At 35.9% G+C, this 14,863-nt stretch overlaps 1 protein-coding gene across 2 annotated transcripts in view; it reads right to left on the bottom strand.

Annotated features, from left to right (window-relative positions):
- Positions 1-14,863, bottom strand: part of LOC101744215 (neurexin 1) — a 193,118-nt gene that overhangs the window by 19,229 nt on the left and 159,026 nt on the right. The window contains exons 8-11 of one of the 2 annotated variants that reach the window (XM_012688613.4): positions 13,736-13,762; positions 10,793-10,951; positions 10,266-10,418; positions 4,452-4,571 (exon numbers count right to left, since the gene is read on the bottom strand). In XM_012688613.4, coding sequence (XP_012544067.2) covers positions 4,452-4,571; positions 10,266-10,418; positions 10,793-10,951; positions 13,736-13,762 — 459 coding nt within the window. The remainder of the gene's footprint in view (positions 1-4,451; positions 4,572-10,265; positions 10,419-10,792; positions 10,952-13,735; positions 13,763-14,863) is intronic. The other variant, XM_012688612.4, reaches the window with a different exon arrangement.

The raw sequence follows: 14,863 nt of genomic DNA, 5'->3' as shown, positions 1-14,863 counted from the left end.
CCGGTAGCATCACGCAAGTAAAAAGCCTTTTGTGGTCGCAATCAACTGCTTTGCACAATGCCAATAGTGTGGCAGAGTGTGTGCATGGTGTATTAAAGACCAAATATAAAGATGAAATAATCAAAAACTCATTGTACCGTGAAAATTTGATATTCTCTAGGGATACAACCTGGACATAGCAAAATCTGATTAAAAAGGTTAAAAAAAAACACTATTTGGTGCCATTCTGTTACTAGATGTGTCTGTTAAGTAAGTCTAACTACCCTTACATCTATTGATCAATATGAGCTCTTACGAGACAAAAACTAAAAATACCTATTTAATTTCCAAAAAAAAAATCGGGTCGTAATCGCCATTTTCTTGCGAACTGGAAGGCTTTAAAACACCGATCGATATAGGAGAAAAAAAATAGTAGGAATACATTGAAAAGTCAATTTCGCCGAAATAGCGGTTAAGCCATATGAATCCTAGAGTATTTTTTTTTTTTTTTTTTGTGGCTTAGACGGGTGGACGAGCTCACAGCCCACCTGGTGTTAAGTGGTTACTGGAGCCCATGGACATCTACAACGAAAATGCGCCACCCACCTTGAGATACTGGTGGTAGGACCTCTTGTGAGTCCGCACGGGTAGGTACCACCGCCCCGCCTATTTCTGCCGTGAAGCAGTAATGCGTTTCGGTTTGAAGGGTGGGGCAGCCGTTGTGACTATACTGAGACCTTAGAACTATATCTCAAGGTGTGTGGCGCATTTACGTTGTAGATGTCTATGGGCTCCAGTAACCACTTAACATCAGGTGGGCTGTGAGCTCGTCCACACAGCTAAGCAATAAAAAAAAAAAAAAAAAAAAGATATAAGTTCTAAGGTCTCAGTATAGTTACTGCCCCGCCCTTCAAACCGAAACGCATTACTGCTTCACGGCAGAAATAAGCGGGGCGGTGGTACCTACCCGCGCGGACTCACAAGACGTATGAATATGTACCTGGCTTCTTGGAGCTACTGAGTACCGATACTTCAAGTTGTGTGTGTATGCAATTGTCACGTGACCCCCTCATTACCCTCGAACGATTGCCTACGAAACCCTCATGCATTTCGATTTGTAGATTAGAACGCAGTAATAGCTATTTTATTCCAATGCAATTTGTTCATTTATTTTACGCCCTTTTATTATTATATTTCATTTGATTTCCATTTAGTGTTATCTCATTTAGGTTTTATTTTAAAAAAAAGAGCGGGAAGAATCACCTTCATCTGACCTCAAGCTATGCATTCCTGTTCTATGAGAATAATGAATACGTATGTTTATTTATAAACAAGCGGCCCGCTCCGATTCCGCTCGGGTCTTTAACAAAAATTTGAACGATATTTGACGTTGCTTTATTTTTTTAAATAAAAGAACACTTATTGCGGCATAACTATAATAGTTATACATATGCTGTCGCAACAATTTTTGTAAGTAATAATGTGTTCTACAAAGTTGTAGTACATTATTTTATTCTATCATCAATAGTTTCCGCAGGGCACGCGATGTAAAGAATATTGTAGGTAATTTTTTTACACCTTGGGTGACATTATTGGAGTTTTAGTAAGGATCCCTAATTTTTTTCAAACATCTTTTTTTTTCAAGCCTATATCACTCGGGAATAGTGTAGCCTCCAAGCAGTGAAAGAATTTTTCAAATCGGTTCAGTAGTTTCGGAGGCTATTCAATAGAAACAAACAAACAAATCTTTCCTCTTTATAATATTAGTATAGATAAATCGAATTAAGACTTTGATCTTAAGCGGTAGACAGTGGAATACAGAAGAAACTTAATGATATTATATAAGAATCATCATAATAACAATAATCAACACTGCTCCCACAAAATTAACACGAAAGCCAAAAAAGACCAAACACCAATCGCTCTTGACTAAAGCGATTCAATCCGATGAATCGGTGCGAACAAGGCTTGAAGGAAATCTTTATTCGATTTCGAAAGTGTTCAGTATTGAAAAACAAACACGTAAATTCAAAAAAGTACATTTATGAGAAGCACAAAAGAACCCTTTACCCTTTAAATAAAACATGCAAATGGCCATTTTTACCTTAACACCGAACGCGACCCCTAGACACATAAATGGACTTACATATTTTAGTTACATCGATAATACCTTTGGTGAATCGGGTTGAAAATTATCAAACACCTAACGTCTAAACAATAAGAGAGTTAAATAAAACACTAGCGTTTGAAAATTGAGTGTGTTTCATACATTTTACAGATTCCATATAAACTCTAAATTTGTAAATATAAAATTCGACCATGCGGGAACTTAAACTTTATAAGTGTTTTAATTATGTCTATAACTCGTAAAAATATATGCTTTTTTAGTGTTATAGACGGACAAGGTGCAGTCCGTGTTCAGTAATTACCGGAGCTCATTGATGAAAACATCTTACGTGTAGTCTAATTACTTACAATGTGCTGCCCTCAAAATCTGTTTTCTATGCTGCCACAACAATATAAGCGTGTTCAATATAATAAACTCTATGCTGTTTAGCTAAATAATTTAAACTAATGATAATAAATAATTAGACAAAAATATTAAAATTACTGATACCATGTGTGACTCGAGTTATGGTGCGAATTTGTGTTGGTATAAAGCATATTAATACACTTATTATTATATAAAGTGACACATACAAGTGCAATAATTGAATTACATAATAAAATAAAGGGAGCTAATGCAATTTTACATTCAATTAGATTTACTTAATATTAATCGCTTTTTTTTGGACGCGCTTGCTTTTAGCAGCCGTACCCATGTACTAGTAAAATGTACCAATGTGCTTGCTTGATAGCTATTCTAGATTGTCTTGACACTACATTATAAATACCGACAACTACCTTTACACATTAGATGGAAGTCTCAAATGTATTGTATCTATCTTACTTCTCAAATTGGTTCGTATAATTGTAATCATCAAGCCCATAACATAAGCATAGTCATAATTATATTAAACTCCCTTAAAAAATCTCTTGTAAAACTGCATTAAGTTCTATTATTTTATAATGTAACATTAATTTTTTCAAAGTTACATATTGCACATCCAATATAAGACACACAATTACACTTTTTTTTTAGCTGTCCAGCTTTATGTATGGACTTTTCACGGTTCAATAACAATGACACCATCAACAACAAAAGTGCCAAGACATAATGTGCTTCACGACTAAAGTGCGGTTCGAACACATACAAACACAATACAAAAGTGGGTGAAACTTTATAAGGTATTTTACCATACACAAATTCCCTTTTTTTTTAATGCAAAATCTGATGAATCATTTGATCCTATCATGCGTTTTGTCACAATGGAGCGTTTTGAAAAAGATTACACAGGCTCAGTTTAATATTCAACATCGTTGTCACTGCATAATCATATTTTGTTACTTAATTTTCCGCCAAGAAAATATTGTAGCAAATATGACATGCGAGCGACCCGGGATACGGAAATGTAATATAATTTGAAAAAAGTTTCCGCTCGCATACTTTAAACTGATTTCAAATATCTGTCATATCCATTGCGACAATATTGTTGGGATTTGCATTATTTTGGATATTGGGAATCTAGTATACTTAATATGAATTATTTTTTTTGGAAAATCTACAGATCCTATTAAATAAAAATACAAACTTTAAACATTTTGTTCGATCTCGAAGACTTAAATATAATGTATGTATTCTGCCAGACCCAAAAAGTCAGACAGTCATGAAAATGTAATTCAAATCAAACTATATTGATAAGTGCTGCACTGACCCTTGGAAAGATAAGAAAGTCAGAAGAAAGAAGGAAAGGAAGTCAAAGAAAATTCATTGCTAATAGCTTTAGCTTTCACTGCTGTTAGACGATAAGATGATAACACAACAGTTGGTGATAGGTTACAGAAAATTATAAATGCCAAACGTGTAAACCAACTAAGTCTATCTTTTCTATTTTTGGGAAGTGTTTTAAGTCAGTACGTGCAGGTACTATAATCCTTACTACTAAGGATAGAACAGATGCTCTTACAATTGGAACTTTTACGTCTCAACACCGATGGGATTCACGACATAATATTTGATTTCTAGATCTTATATCTATAACAATCCAAGTGGACTTTGACTTCATTAAATCTTTTTAAGTTTTAAACGTTATTGAAATAAATAACCAAATTTTAAATGTACATGAACGCAGAATGTTTTCGAAAATCTCTACAGCTGTATAGGAGAAGCTGGGATGGGCCTACATAGGGCTTTATAAATACACTACAAATATTTTGGTGAATCCGCAAACAAAAAGACCAAGAGAGAATTAACCAAAACATTTCCTTACAATTCCCAACAACGAAGCTCCAATGAATGCAAGTGATCTCAATGGCGATAGTGATTATTATGATTAAATTGATCCTTCAACCCCAAAAGCTCCACCCCTTACCGTGCAACCTACCCTTGGTGGCTTGGCGCCCATGTTGAATAAGATCAGTCCATTCGGTTCGTTCGTTCGAAATTTGAACGATATTGTTCCTGTCTTCACTGCTTCCCATTTTGGTAGTATCTGTAAATTGAAAAATAAGTTATTAGAGTACGTATTTATAGCACTTAACTAACTGTCCAGAGGAGTTCACATGATAATACTGTATTCGGCCATTAACTATGAAATATAACTATGAGATGCAGCCTTCGAACAACTTGTACTATTTCCACTGGTTTTGTCTTTCTTTAAAATAAAAGTGCATAACACATGACCCTACTAATAAATAATACATGACCCTCTTGAACTATCTACACTTTTTATCAAGTAAGCTCTTATTACTATCCTGTATAGGTATTCTAAGACCACCCTTTCCAGAGAAGATTACTCTGGCGGTGAAATGGCAAAAAAAATGGTAACTAAGAGGGATACAAAAAAAAAAGTTTTTAAAGTAAATATTCTCAGATTCCTATACATTTAGATCAATTTATTTAAATAGAAAAATCATTGACTAAACAAAAGAAAATGTAATAATATTAAATAAATCTAAGTAATAATCAAGAAAATATAGTAAAATTTTCAGCCATTTGGACAAGACTAATTTAAAATAAGTAAAACACGTGTACAAACTAGGTTATAAAATGGATGAAAAAACTTGATTCTCATGTGTATCCGAATATTTAAGATATGCACAAGTTACACCGAGATTTTCATAAAGAAACTGACTCCGACCAGGAATCATACTCGGAGGCCGTGCTAAGGAAGCCATTAAGCATCGGAGCATACGGTCGTGAGCGATTATTTCAATAGTACCTTCTAATGCTTTAAGGTTCTAAAATTTGTACAACACATTTTTAAGCAAACGCTAATAGCACTTTGCTCCTGAAAATAAATAAAATCATTGGCAGCACTCCAACTTTTACTGCGAGTGTGGTCAAAATTGACTAAGTATTTCTATATAGAATTACCAACAGTATTTTCTGAGTATAATACTAGCATGCTTCGCTCAGCGATTGGCATTGAGTGCTGATAATACGTATTGTCCGTCCGCATGATACCACTACCCTGCCTAAATCGCGCATTTTCGCTTTAGGATTTGCGGCGGCTGTCTATAATACAGTTGAGTCGACAATCCCTTGGCAAAGTGTTGCTTGCTTCAATAAACATTTAATATGGAGCGAGCCGTGATCTTGTCAGCTCACCTAATAAAGCAATAAATAAACATTTACAACCTAAATGTGCCACCCACCTTGAAATATAAGTTCTAAGGTCTCAAGTATAGTTACAACGGCTGCCCCATCCTTCAAACCGAAACGCATTACTGCTTCACGGCAGAAATAGGCAGGGACTCCCACCTACCACCAGTAATTACGCTAATTACAATTTATATAGCATCTGTTTGAACTAGTTAATACGAAATATTATCGTACGCCAGCTTATAATAAGGTGAGGAATAAAAACCCGTTTCGTGTTGGTGCCATTAAAAAAGCAAAACTTAACCGTCCTTGTTTAGGTGAAATTGCATTACTGGCTCTACTCGAGCGGCCAGCGTTTAAATTCTATTCGCACGTATAAAACCGATCCTTCAACATTATTCTTATCTCGACCTGAACCTTTACAGGGCGTGTCGAAACTTAGGCAAGGTCGTGTGAATTATTGATACGAATTTTAGTTTTCGGGTAATTTGAATGAGCGTTTAGAATCGGGCGTACCGTGAGCCCGCACTGTAAGGCCCTCCTGTTACTGCAGCGATGCAGTCATGCGTGTAAAGAAAATAGAAGCAACACGCGGCCCGCCAAGCATTTCTAAAATTGAATTTATTTTATCGACTTTCTCCCATCAATTCGGTTTTCTGTTCTTTTCTTCTTTGTTTTTAATAAAGAAATAAGGTTTCGTAAATTATTCATAAGAGTTAAACTATGTGCGGCCCGCCAAAATTCTTTAATTCACATTTCGATTCAAATTATACTCTCACATACTATATAAAAAAAAATACAATGGAAAATTATCGTGATTTAATCCACTTTTTTTGCTTAGGTGGCTGGACGAGCTCACAGCCCATCTGGTGCTAAGTGATTACTGGAGTGGATTACAGCCCATCTGGAGCCCATAGACATCTACAACGTAAATGCGCCACCCAACTTGAGATATAAGTTTTAAGATCTCAGTTACAGATTACTACTTCACGGCAGAAACAGGCAGGGCGATGGTAACTACCCGCGCGGACTCACAAGATGTCCTACCACCAGTATATTATTGTAGTCGATGCATATAATCATGCTATAATTACTCAAACTAATGTAATCATTCTATTTCCAAATGTTAATCGAAGACACCCAAAACATTTGCATAAGCAATAAAATCACCCACACCCACAATCGTAACTAGCAAAGCAATCAATGGACACTCTGAAATCATTCTTAACTCAAAACTAAATGAAACAATCACAAACTGATTGTATCTAAATCCTTAATTCAAACATCACTCGAAAAGTCAAGTTCTGATGCCATTAAATCAATCCTAACAATCCAATTACCACGTAAGTACCCGACGTAATGGTTCACTACAATGAGACCGGACACAGAATCAATCGACCTCGTCCCTCAAATCCGCTAACTCAAATCGAATAACCGCTCGATCTAATCAGTCCGGAAACTGGACTCGGACAAGTTGGAGAGGTCACCGATTTAAGTGCACTCCGAACGGGCGAGTGACATCTTTAACGAGGCGACGTCGCCTGGAGTAGGCGTTGAACTTTAATTGGTCATCGTATAACAATTGTTTCCATTTGCCAACACAGGAACTATGACGATTAATTATGTTAAGAGTGTTTTAACTTCATTTTTTTCCTAACTATGCTGATAGCCTTGAATGGCTACATCAGCTTCGCCCTAACGTGTAGGTGGGCTCACGGGGCTCAAAGCGGAGTGTTGCTAACACTGGCCCTAGCAAGAGCAGTGCTTCGCAGAATCTACCGCCGGATCGGAAACGCGACCAACTGAGAAGATCCGGCGAGAAACTCAGTGGGCTGTATTTTAACAAGAAACCCAAGTTGTATTAAGACAGTATATGTAAATTCCACGGTTTTTTCCCACTATAAATAACAATACACCATTTTTAATGTCAGGCCTTTATCTGCCATTGCTGTGTCCTTTTTATTTATTTTTTTCACCACGAATATTTCCGAATACGACGGTCAGTGTATTTGAGCGCTTAGGCTATAGACGGCATCATCAACCAATGTGGATAGATATCCGAATACGGAAAATACAACAAAGTGAAAGGTGCAAAATATAAATACTTTTGCGTTATTACTGATAATGATACAAGACGCGCTGATATTAATTATGAGCCTTTTTCAGCAGCAAAGCTCTCGTGCCTTCCCCCTAGAAGGGTGACTTAGCTATTATAACAATGCAATGAAGACTATGATGAAAAATTTCAAGTTAGCTAGTTCATATTCTGATCATTATACGCTCCGGTAACCACACAATAACAGATGGGCTGTTAGATCCTATCTGGTGTAATAAAGAAAGCTAATGAGGATCTCATTATAGCAATACACTTCGCGTGATCAGGTTGACGCGGTGCGGCGCCCCGGTCTAAAAGGTCATACGAAACGTCAAAAGAATTGTATGGAATACATTTTGTTTCATGAGGTTATAGCGATTTAATTGAACTAGAGGTCCCGCAGTAGTCGAAATTCGACTATAATTAATTAGAATTGTAAGTTTGTACACTATTATGATTGAATTTATACTTCTATAAACACAAATTTCGCCAAGACTACACTTTAAAAAATATTAACAAAGACAAACAATATTTAATCTATTCTCAATTTGACAACAGACGTCAGGAACAAAAGTTTGACAATAAATAGTATGCATGCGTGTGTGCGTCAAATACATGGTATGTAGTGTGTGTGTAATGTTTTCTTTATTGATTTAATGTATCTTTTATGTATTATTTAAAAAAAATATTAGCATTGTGCAATTCTTCTCTACATTCTCTATAAGTGTGGAAAATTTCATACTCCTCCGTCCGCGCAATTTTCGTAAAAAGGGATACAAAGTTTTTGCTTCACTTATTAATATATAGATAGGTAGAAAATGCTTTATTGTACACCAAAGTGTTCAATTAGTGTTAGCGCTATTAGAAATCATAACAATGAGACTGTGAAGTGAACAGGAATACGTCGGAGAACGATTTTAATTTGTGGCTAAAAGCGAAAATTCTCCGATTAAATGCTTAAGTTCGATTCAAATTGATATCTAGATTCATATTGAAGTTCTAAAACCTGTACGCACCCAAAGATCCTGCGCAATAACCACTGTAAACTATTATACAAAACAGAATTCATAGCATTGCAATAACTTAACTATACTGAGACCTTACAACTTTATCTCAAGGTGGGTGGCGCATTTACGTTGTAGATGTCTATGGGCTCCAGTAACCACTTAACATCAGGTGGGCTGCGAGCTCGTCCACACATTACTGGTGGTAGTACCTCTTGTGAGTCCGCGCGGGTAGTTACCACCACCCTGCCTATTTCTGCCGTGAAGCAGTAATGCGTTTCGGTTTGAAGGGTGGGGCAGCCGTTGTAACTATACTGAGATCTTAGAACTTATATCTCAAGGTGGGTGACGCATTTACGTTGTAGATGTCTATGGGCTCCAGTAACCACTTTACACCAGGTGGGCTGTGAGCTCGTCCACACATCTAAGCAATAAAAATAAAAAAAAACATTTAAGCAATAAAAAAAATTAAATATTGAAAAGCAATTTTATCTAACGAAATTTTATTAATTCGGTTCAATGGAACGCAACATTAATATAAATTCCACATAAGACAACCTTAATGAAACGGTATTAAACATATTCTTTTGTTGAGAATTTGTAATAAGATCCTTATCAGGGATGCGACGTAATATTTTCGTTCAATTAAAATTATGCCCCTGAGCTATAATATATTACTGTTAGGTATTCCAATCAAAGCCTATTATCTCGAGGATAGCGACATTCTGTTTGGGTCATATATGAGTCCGATTTCTTGCTTATCAATAAGCTTTTGTGCCAAAAAAATTGCTACCAAACTACGAGCCTGATAAATATCATTGCATTAGACAAAACACATTCACAAACACATTCCATGAAGAGGGAATAATTTAAACAATGCGGGATGGTATGGCGAAATCTGGTGGATATTTAGTTCAAAATCATTTTTTCAACAAAATTTTTTTTTTTTTTTTTTCGTATAAAAATCTATTCGTAACATCGCCATGTCAATTTATGACCGTCATTTATATTATCTTAATTTGAAATACAATTAGTGTGCCAGTGTGAATTGACCAAAAAGTACCGACCTTTCCACTTATATGTACACTGTTATTGTGGCCTTGTAGGCAAAGGAGCATACATCTCATCTGATGATGAGTGGATACTATCGCTCATGGACAAAGGTAGCGTCGGGTATACCTCTAAATACTCTCCGCAATCCTCGTTTTTATATATGTACTAGCTGACCCGGCAGACTTCGTAGTGCCTCAATCGATAAATAAAAGACACATCAAGGGGACACATCAAAGGAAAAACAAAATTGTTTCTTTTCATATAATTCCGAGCTTTTTTATATTTTCTCACCTTTTAAACCTTCCCTGGACTTCCACGAATAATTCAAGACCAAAATTAGCCAAATCGGTTCAGCCGTTCTCGAGTTTTAGCGAGACTAACGAACAGCAATTCATTTTTATATATAGAGATTGATCCCAAAATAACTCACCAAATGGGCGTCCCTAGTGGTGAACGTAACTGGGTCCGCAGAGTCGGTAGCTATGCAGGAGTATTCCAACCTTCCTGTTACGGTTATCAATTTGCTGCCCGTTCTAGCTAAGTCGATGAGGTTCAGTCGAAGAGTATCCGCTGAGAACTCCACCTAATACATGAAACAAGTTATATTCCAAGTGGTTGCCAGAAAACAATGGGCCATATTATCGTATGTAATTCTGGGACCTTCAAGGGCGAAACTAAAATATGTGTGATCTATGTCAGCGCCAAAGCCTCTAGTTTCAGCTAAAACCACAAAGTTTGAATTGTAAATCTTAAAAAGTTTGCCTACAATTATTGTAAGCTGGTTGGGTGAGAACGATTGTTGCAGTAAATACGATTATTAATTGCACAAAATGCACGTTACAAATCAAAGTTAAAGTTACATCGCCTTATTTACAAGGGCAGGTACATGATGATGATCTGTTGTAAATATAAAAGTGTTTGTTTCCAATTATTATCGAACCCAAATCTACTTCTCACCTTCTTTAAGCATCCAATAAAATTAGTATGGACCCTGGCACCGGGCAAGGCTCTGGCATTCAAAGATCCTCCGACATGAGCCCTTGAACTCGCCAACATTGTGAAGGACCCGGCCACATGGGAATGATCCGAATATACGTCATCGACTATCGCTGATACCTGAAACATAGGTTTCCCGATTATGACTTTTTATTGCATAGATGGGTGGACGAGCTCACAGTCCACCTGGTTTTAAGTGGTTACCGGAGCCCATAGATATCTACAACGTCAATACCGCCAACCACCCTGAGATATGAGTTCTAAGGTCTTCCGCCCTTCAAACCGAAACGCAATACTGCTTCACGGCAGAAATAGGCAGGGTGGTGGGTCCAACCAGTATATACCAGTATTAGACGGCACTACACTTGTTTCTGCCTAATTTAATCTATTTGCTATTTGATTAATTTGATTTACAGGCCATTTGAGTTATTTCCGTCTTCAATGCGAAGAATTCAACAAAATAGTTACAAGTCGTAGTTTCCTCAACGGAATTCTAGAAATTTATGCTCCAAGTTCACATCACAAAATGGAAAAAAAATTAGTATATTTTAAAATGAATTAACAAACCCATAAGCTAGTTACAACACGAAAAAATTCTTATCTTTTAAGTTGCCTTGGAATTTACAAAAACAAGGAAGGACTTTCGTAATTAGGGCCCTGGTAATTGGAATAACATAAGCCTTACACTATTTCCGATCACTAATTATAGGAAAACAACCGCGGCACGTATTTTGAGCAAAAATTGTAGTAAAGAAAATTTTAATTTCATTATTTTAATAAGTGGATTGAAACAATTTTCTTTGTAATTGCCACTACAGCATGATTAGTTATATAGGTTACTGGGTGACGTTAATATTCAAGTTAATAACTTAGTTTACTTGAAATTGGTTTTACCATAGTTTAGTTAGATTTGTTATTCTTTTAATATTGCAAATGATCCCGAGCTAATTGTTATTTATGTCCCTAATTACCGAAGTAATAGCATTATGTTTCTATCGCTAGACAACCTTGAGTTCCAATTTGAAGACTAGGATAGCTGTTGTTCCAATGCAATCACGATATTAATTGTAAACATTCACGTTTTGATGACGATAACTGTTTAGCATCACCCGATTTTTCCCTATCTAATCGTTGGTGGCCTAAAGGGCTATTCTAACTTCAGGCTGACCGGTAGGTGGTCACGGGCTCAACCTGAGAGAATTGCTAACACTAGCTCTAGCAAAAGCAGTGCTTCGCTGAATCTACTACCGGATCGGAATCGTGACCCACTGAGCTAATCCGCCGAGAAACTCAGTTGGTTGGTCGAATTGAGAGCCCATTTATCTACCTACACCAATAGTTATGAAACCAAAATAAAAACAAACTTTAACTTTATAGATTTAATATCTCAATATGAAGATATACTTCAAAACAGACTTCAGCGAGGTAACGCTTCTTCTGGTTCGCCACTAAACAGAAACTGGGACAAACATAATAACGTGAAACTAGCGGCTATACACAAGTAGTTATAGTTTATATTAAGACATAACTTATTTATTGGAATAATAAACAGTCGTGCTGAAAAACTTTTTAGTACTATTAATACTTATTTCATTAAAAGACATAAAATGCTGCACGTTGATATAATTTAAAATAAATTTAAAATAATGCTTAAATTTCTGTATTGAATTTTATAAGGCTAAATAAAAAAAGGAGGTTTTAATAGATTTTTATGATCTGATTTTATGTTAGTTGTTAGTCTTGATTGTAGAAAAAAATTTGCTTCCAAGCTCCGGAAAAAAACCTATTATCCTAATCAGCTCCCAAATTTCTCTGTACTGATGGTACCATGATAACATTGTGATATTGATTATATGTGTCATTGAAGATGAATTCATTCATGTTGATTCCTATGGACTATGGCAATCACTTAAAATCCGATAAGGGGTGAGCTTGTTGTTCTAGTTTAAAGAAATAAAAAGAAAACGCAACAAAAGAAATTTGGAGATGTCCTTAAAAATACTTGGACTCGTAAAATCGAGCAAACTACAGTACAAAGAAAACCTTCTATTGAATTATTAAATGTTGCTGTCATGAATAACACAATAAATTATCTAGTTTATACCAATGAAAGAGACCAATGAAGTGGCCCAAAAGGCCAAGTGGTTTTACCAGGAATCCATCAATCTTTATTAATATTGGCGTTAGAAATTGTGCCGACGTTCTCTTGGGATTGTTTCCGTCAAGAATCGATTGGGTTATAATATTTCAAGTAATTAAGTATAGTCGGCCGGAATATCTTCAGGCGGCTCGACCCTAGAGTATTTTATTCCCAAGCCCTCCAGATCCGAAATAATTATGTACGTTTTGGGCATTTTCAAATTTTCCAATAGAACTATAAACATGTCGGATATCTTTACTCTATTAACGGAATGATGCGGCTTGGTAAACTCAGCTGTTTTGAACACTTTTTTACTAGCGCGGTGAGAAGATCGTCACATCGCTTATCTAACCTAATGGTTAACCTGAGACTTCTCAATGTGAATAACGCCACCCATCTTCTCAATCGTATTGCACGAAGGCTATCGAACCCTTAAAGCAGGAAAACGCTAATATTTCCCTTTATAAATAAATAGGATTAATGTACCGCTTCCAATACTATAACTAACTATTAATATATTCAGTATTTGCGAGAAAATAATTTTAAATATCAGACACAAGTTTCTAAAACAGTCTCCTCTGTTTTTGTCGCACAGTAGTGCTTTGTGTTAAGTTAGAACACAAAGTTAGAACATTTAGGTACACTCGAATTCCTCAGACGTTGACTTTTACATGGCTAGAGATATTGACATCTTTGAGAATGCCTTTTCGACCCCAACTCATCAAGAAGCGGTCGAAGACTCATCTGCGCCAAGAATTACTCACCCTGCAAAAACTGGTGAACGAAGTTACCTGAAAAAAGAAAACCAATCAAGGCAATCGCACTAATATACCTATAATATAAATAACAAAACAATAAAAAATCAGTAACTAGGGACTTCATTTAAAATAAAAGATTATCCTGTAGCTACTTTGTTGTATTTTTTTTCTAATTTTAAAGCATTGCATAGATCAAAATAGTTCGATCCCCCTTTTAACACGGATCACAAGCATGATGGCTAAGCGTAGTATTTCAATGTTTAATCTTATTTTCAATTTTAATCCTAATTACTAATTATGGGGCATGGTACATCCAGACAGATAGGTAGCACCAACTCGCTACCGCATATCATCAAATGGGGCATGAGCTCACCAGTTTTTCTTAGCTCATAAAAACTATAGGAACTAACCTCTCTACGCGCCCTACCGACGGCGAAAAGCCAATCTCGAAACACATGACTTTTCCTAGCTTCTGCCTATCACGCGAGGAAATTTCACACCCAAACATCCGCTCTTCAATCTCCAATAATCTAATATCCCAAAGGAAATAACCAACAAATACAAAACGAGAAACTCAAGAGAAATACTCGGAAATGTTTCGAAATAGAAACAAATAAGGTATGTACTTACTTAGTTTCCCGCAACCGTTTGTTAAACTAAAGGATTGCCGAGTTAATTGAAATCGTTATCTGAACCGTCCGCTATTTCTTTGAAATCTAGCATTGGATCAATTGTACTCTTCAATTCATTGGCAACTTTCACTATTGGAAGTGTTTTACAGCTTAGGGTACAGTACACGCGATTATGAAAAGTAATTATCTTAGGGTCGATTTTTAATCTGACCTGCGTTGGTCATAACTTACTATTGAAAAATCACACGAATACAATGCAGACAATTTTAACGAAAGAAAAACAAATAAGGAAACCAAATAAAAAACCAATTTGTTTATTTCAAAGGAATCCATGTGTCTTTTCAAACGAAAAATATTTTAAATAAATAATACTAACCAGTCCTTTATAGTCAATAATTTATAGATGTAAAAACAATGTGGGAAATTTGGCACAATTGAGTTAAAAATATTCAAAGACAAGATTTTGATTGTATTTTTTCCACGAAAACCTAACTGGACATTC

Source organism: Bombyx mori, chromosome 25 (assembly GCF_030269925.1).
Source record: "Bombyx mori chromosome 25, ASM3026992v2".
Lineage (NCBI taxonomy): Eukaryota > Metazoa > Arthropoda > Insecta > Lepidoptera > Bombycidae > Bombyx > Bombyx mori.
This window is presented reverse-complemented; position numbering and strand designations above follow the sequence as displayed.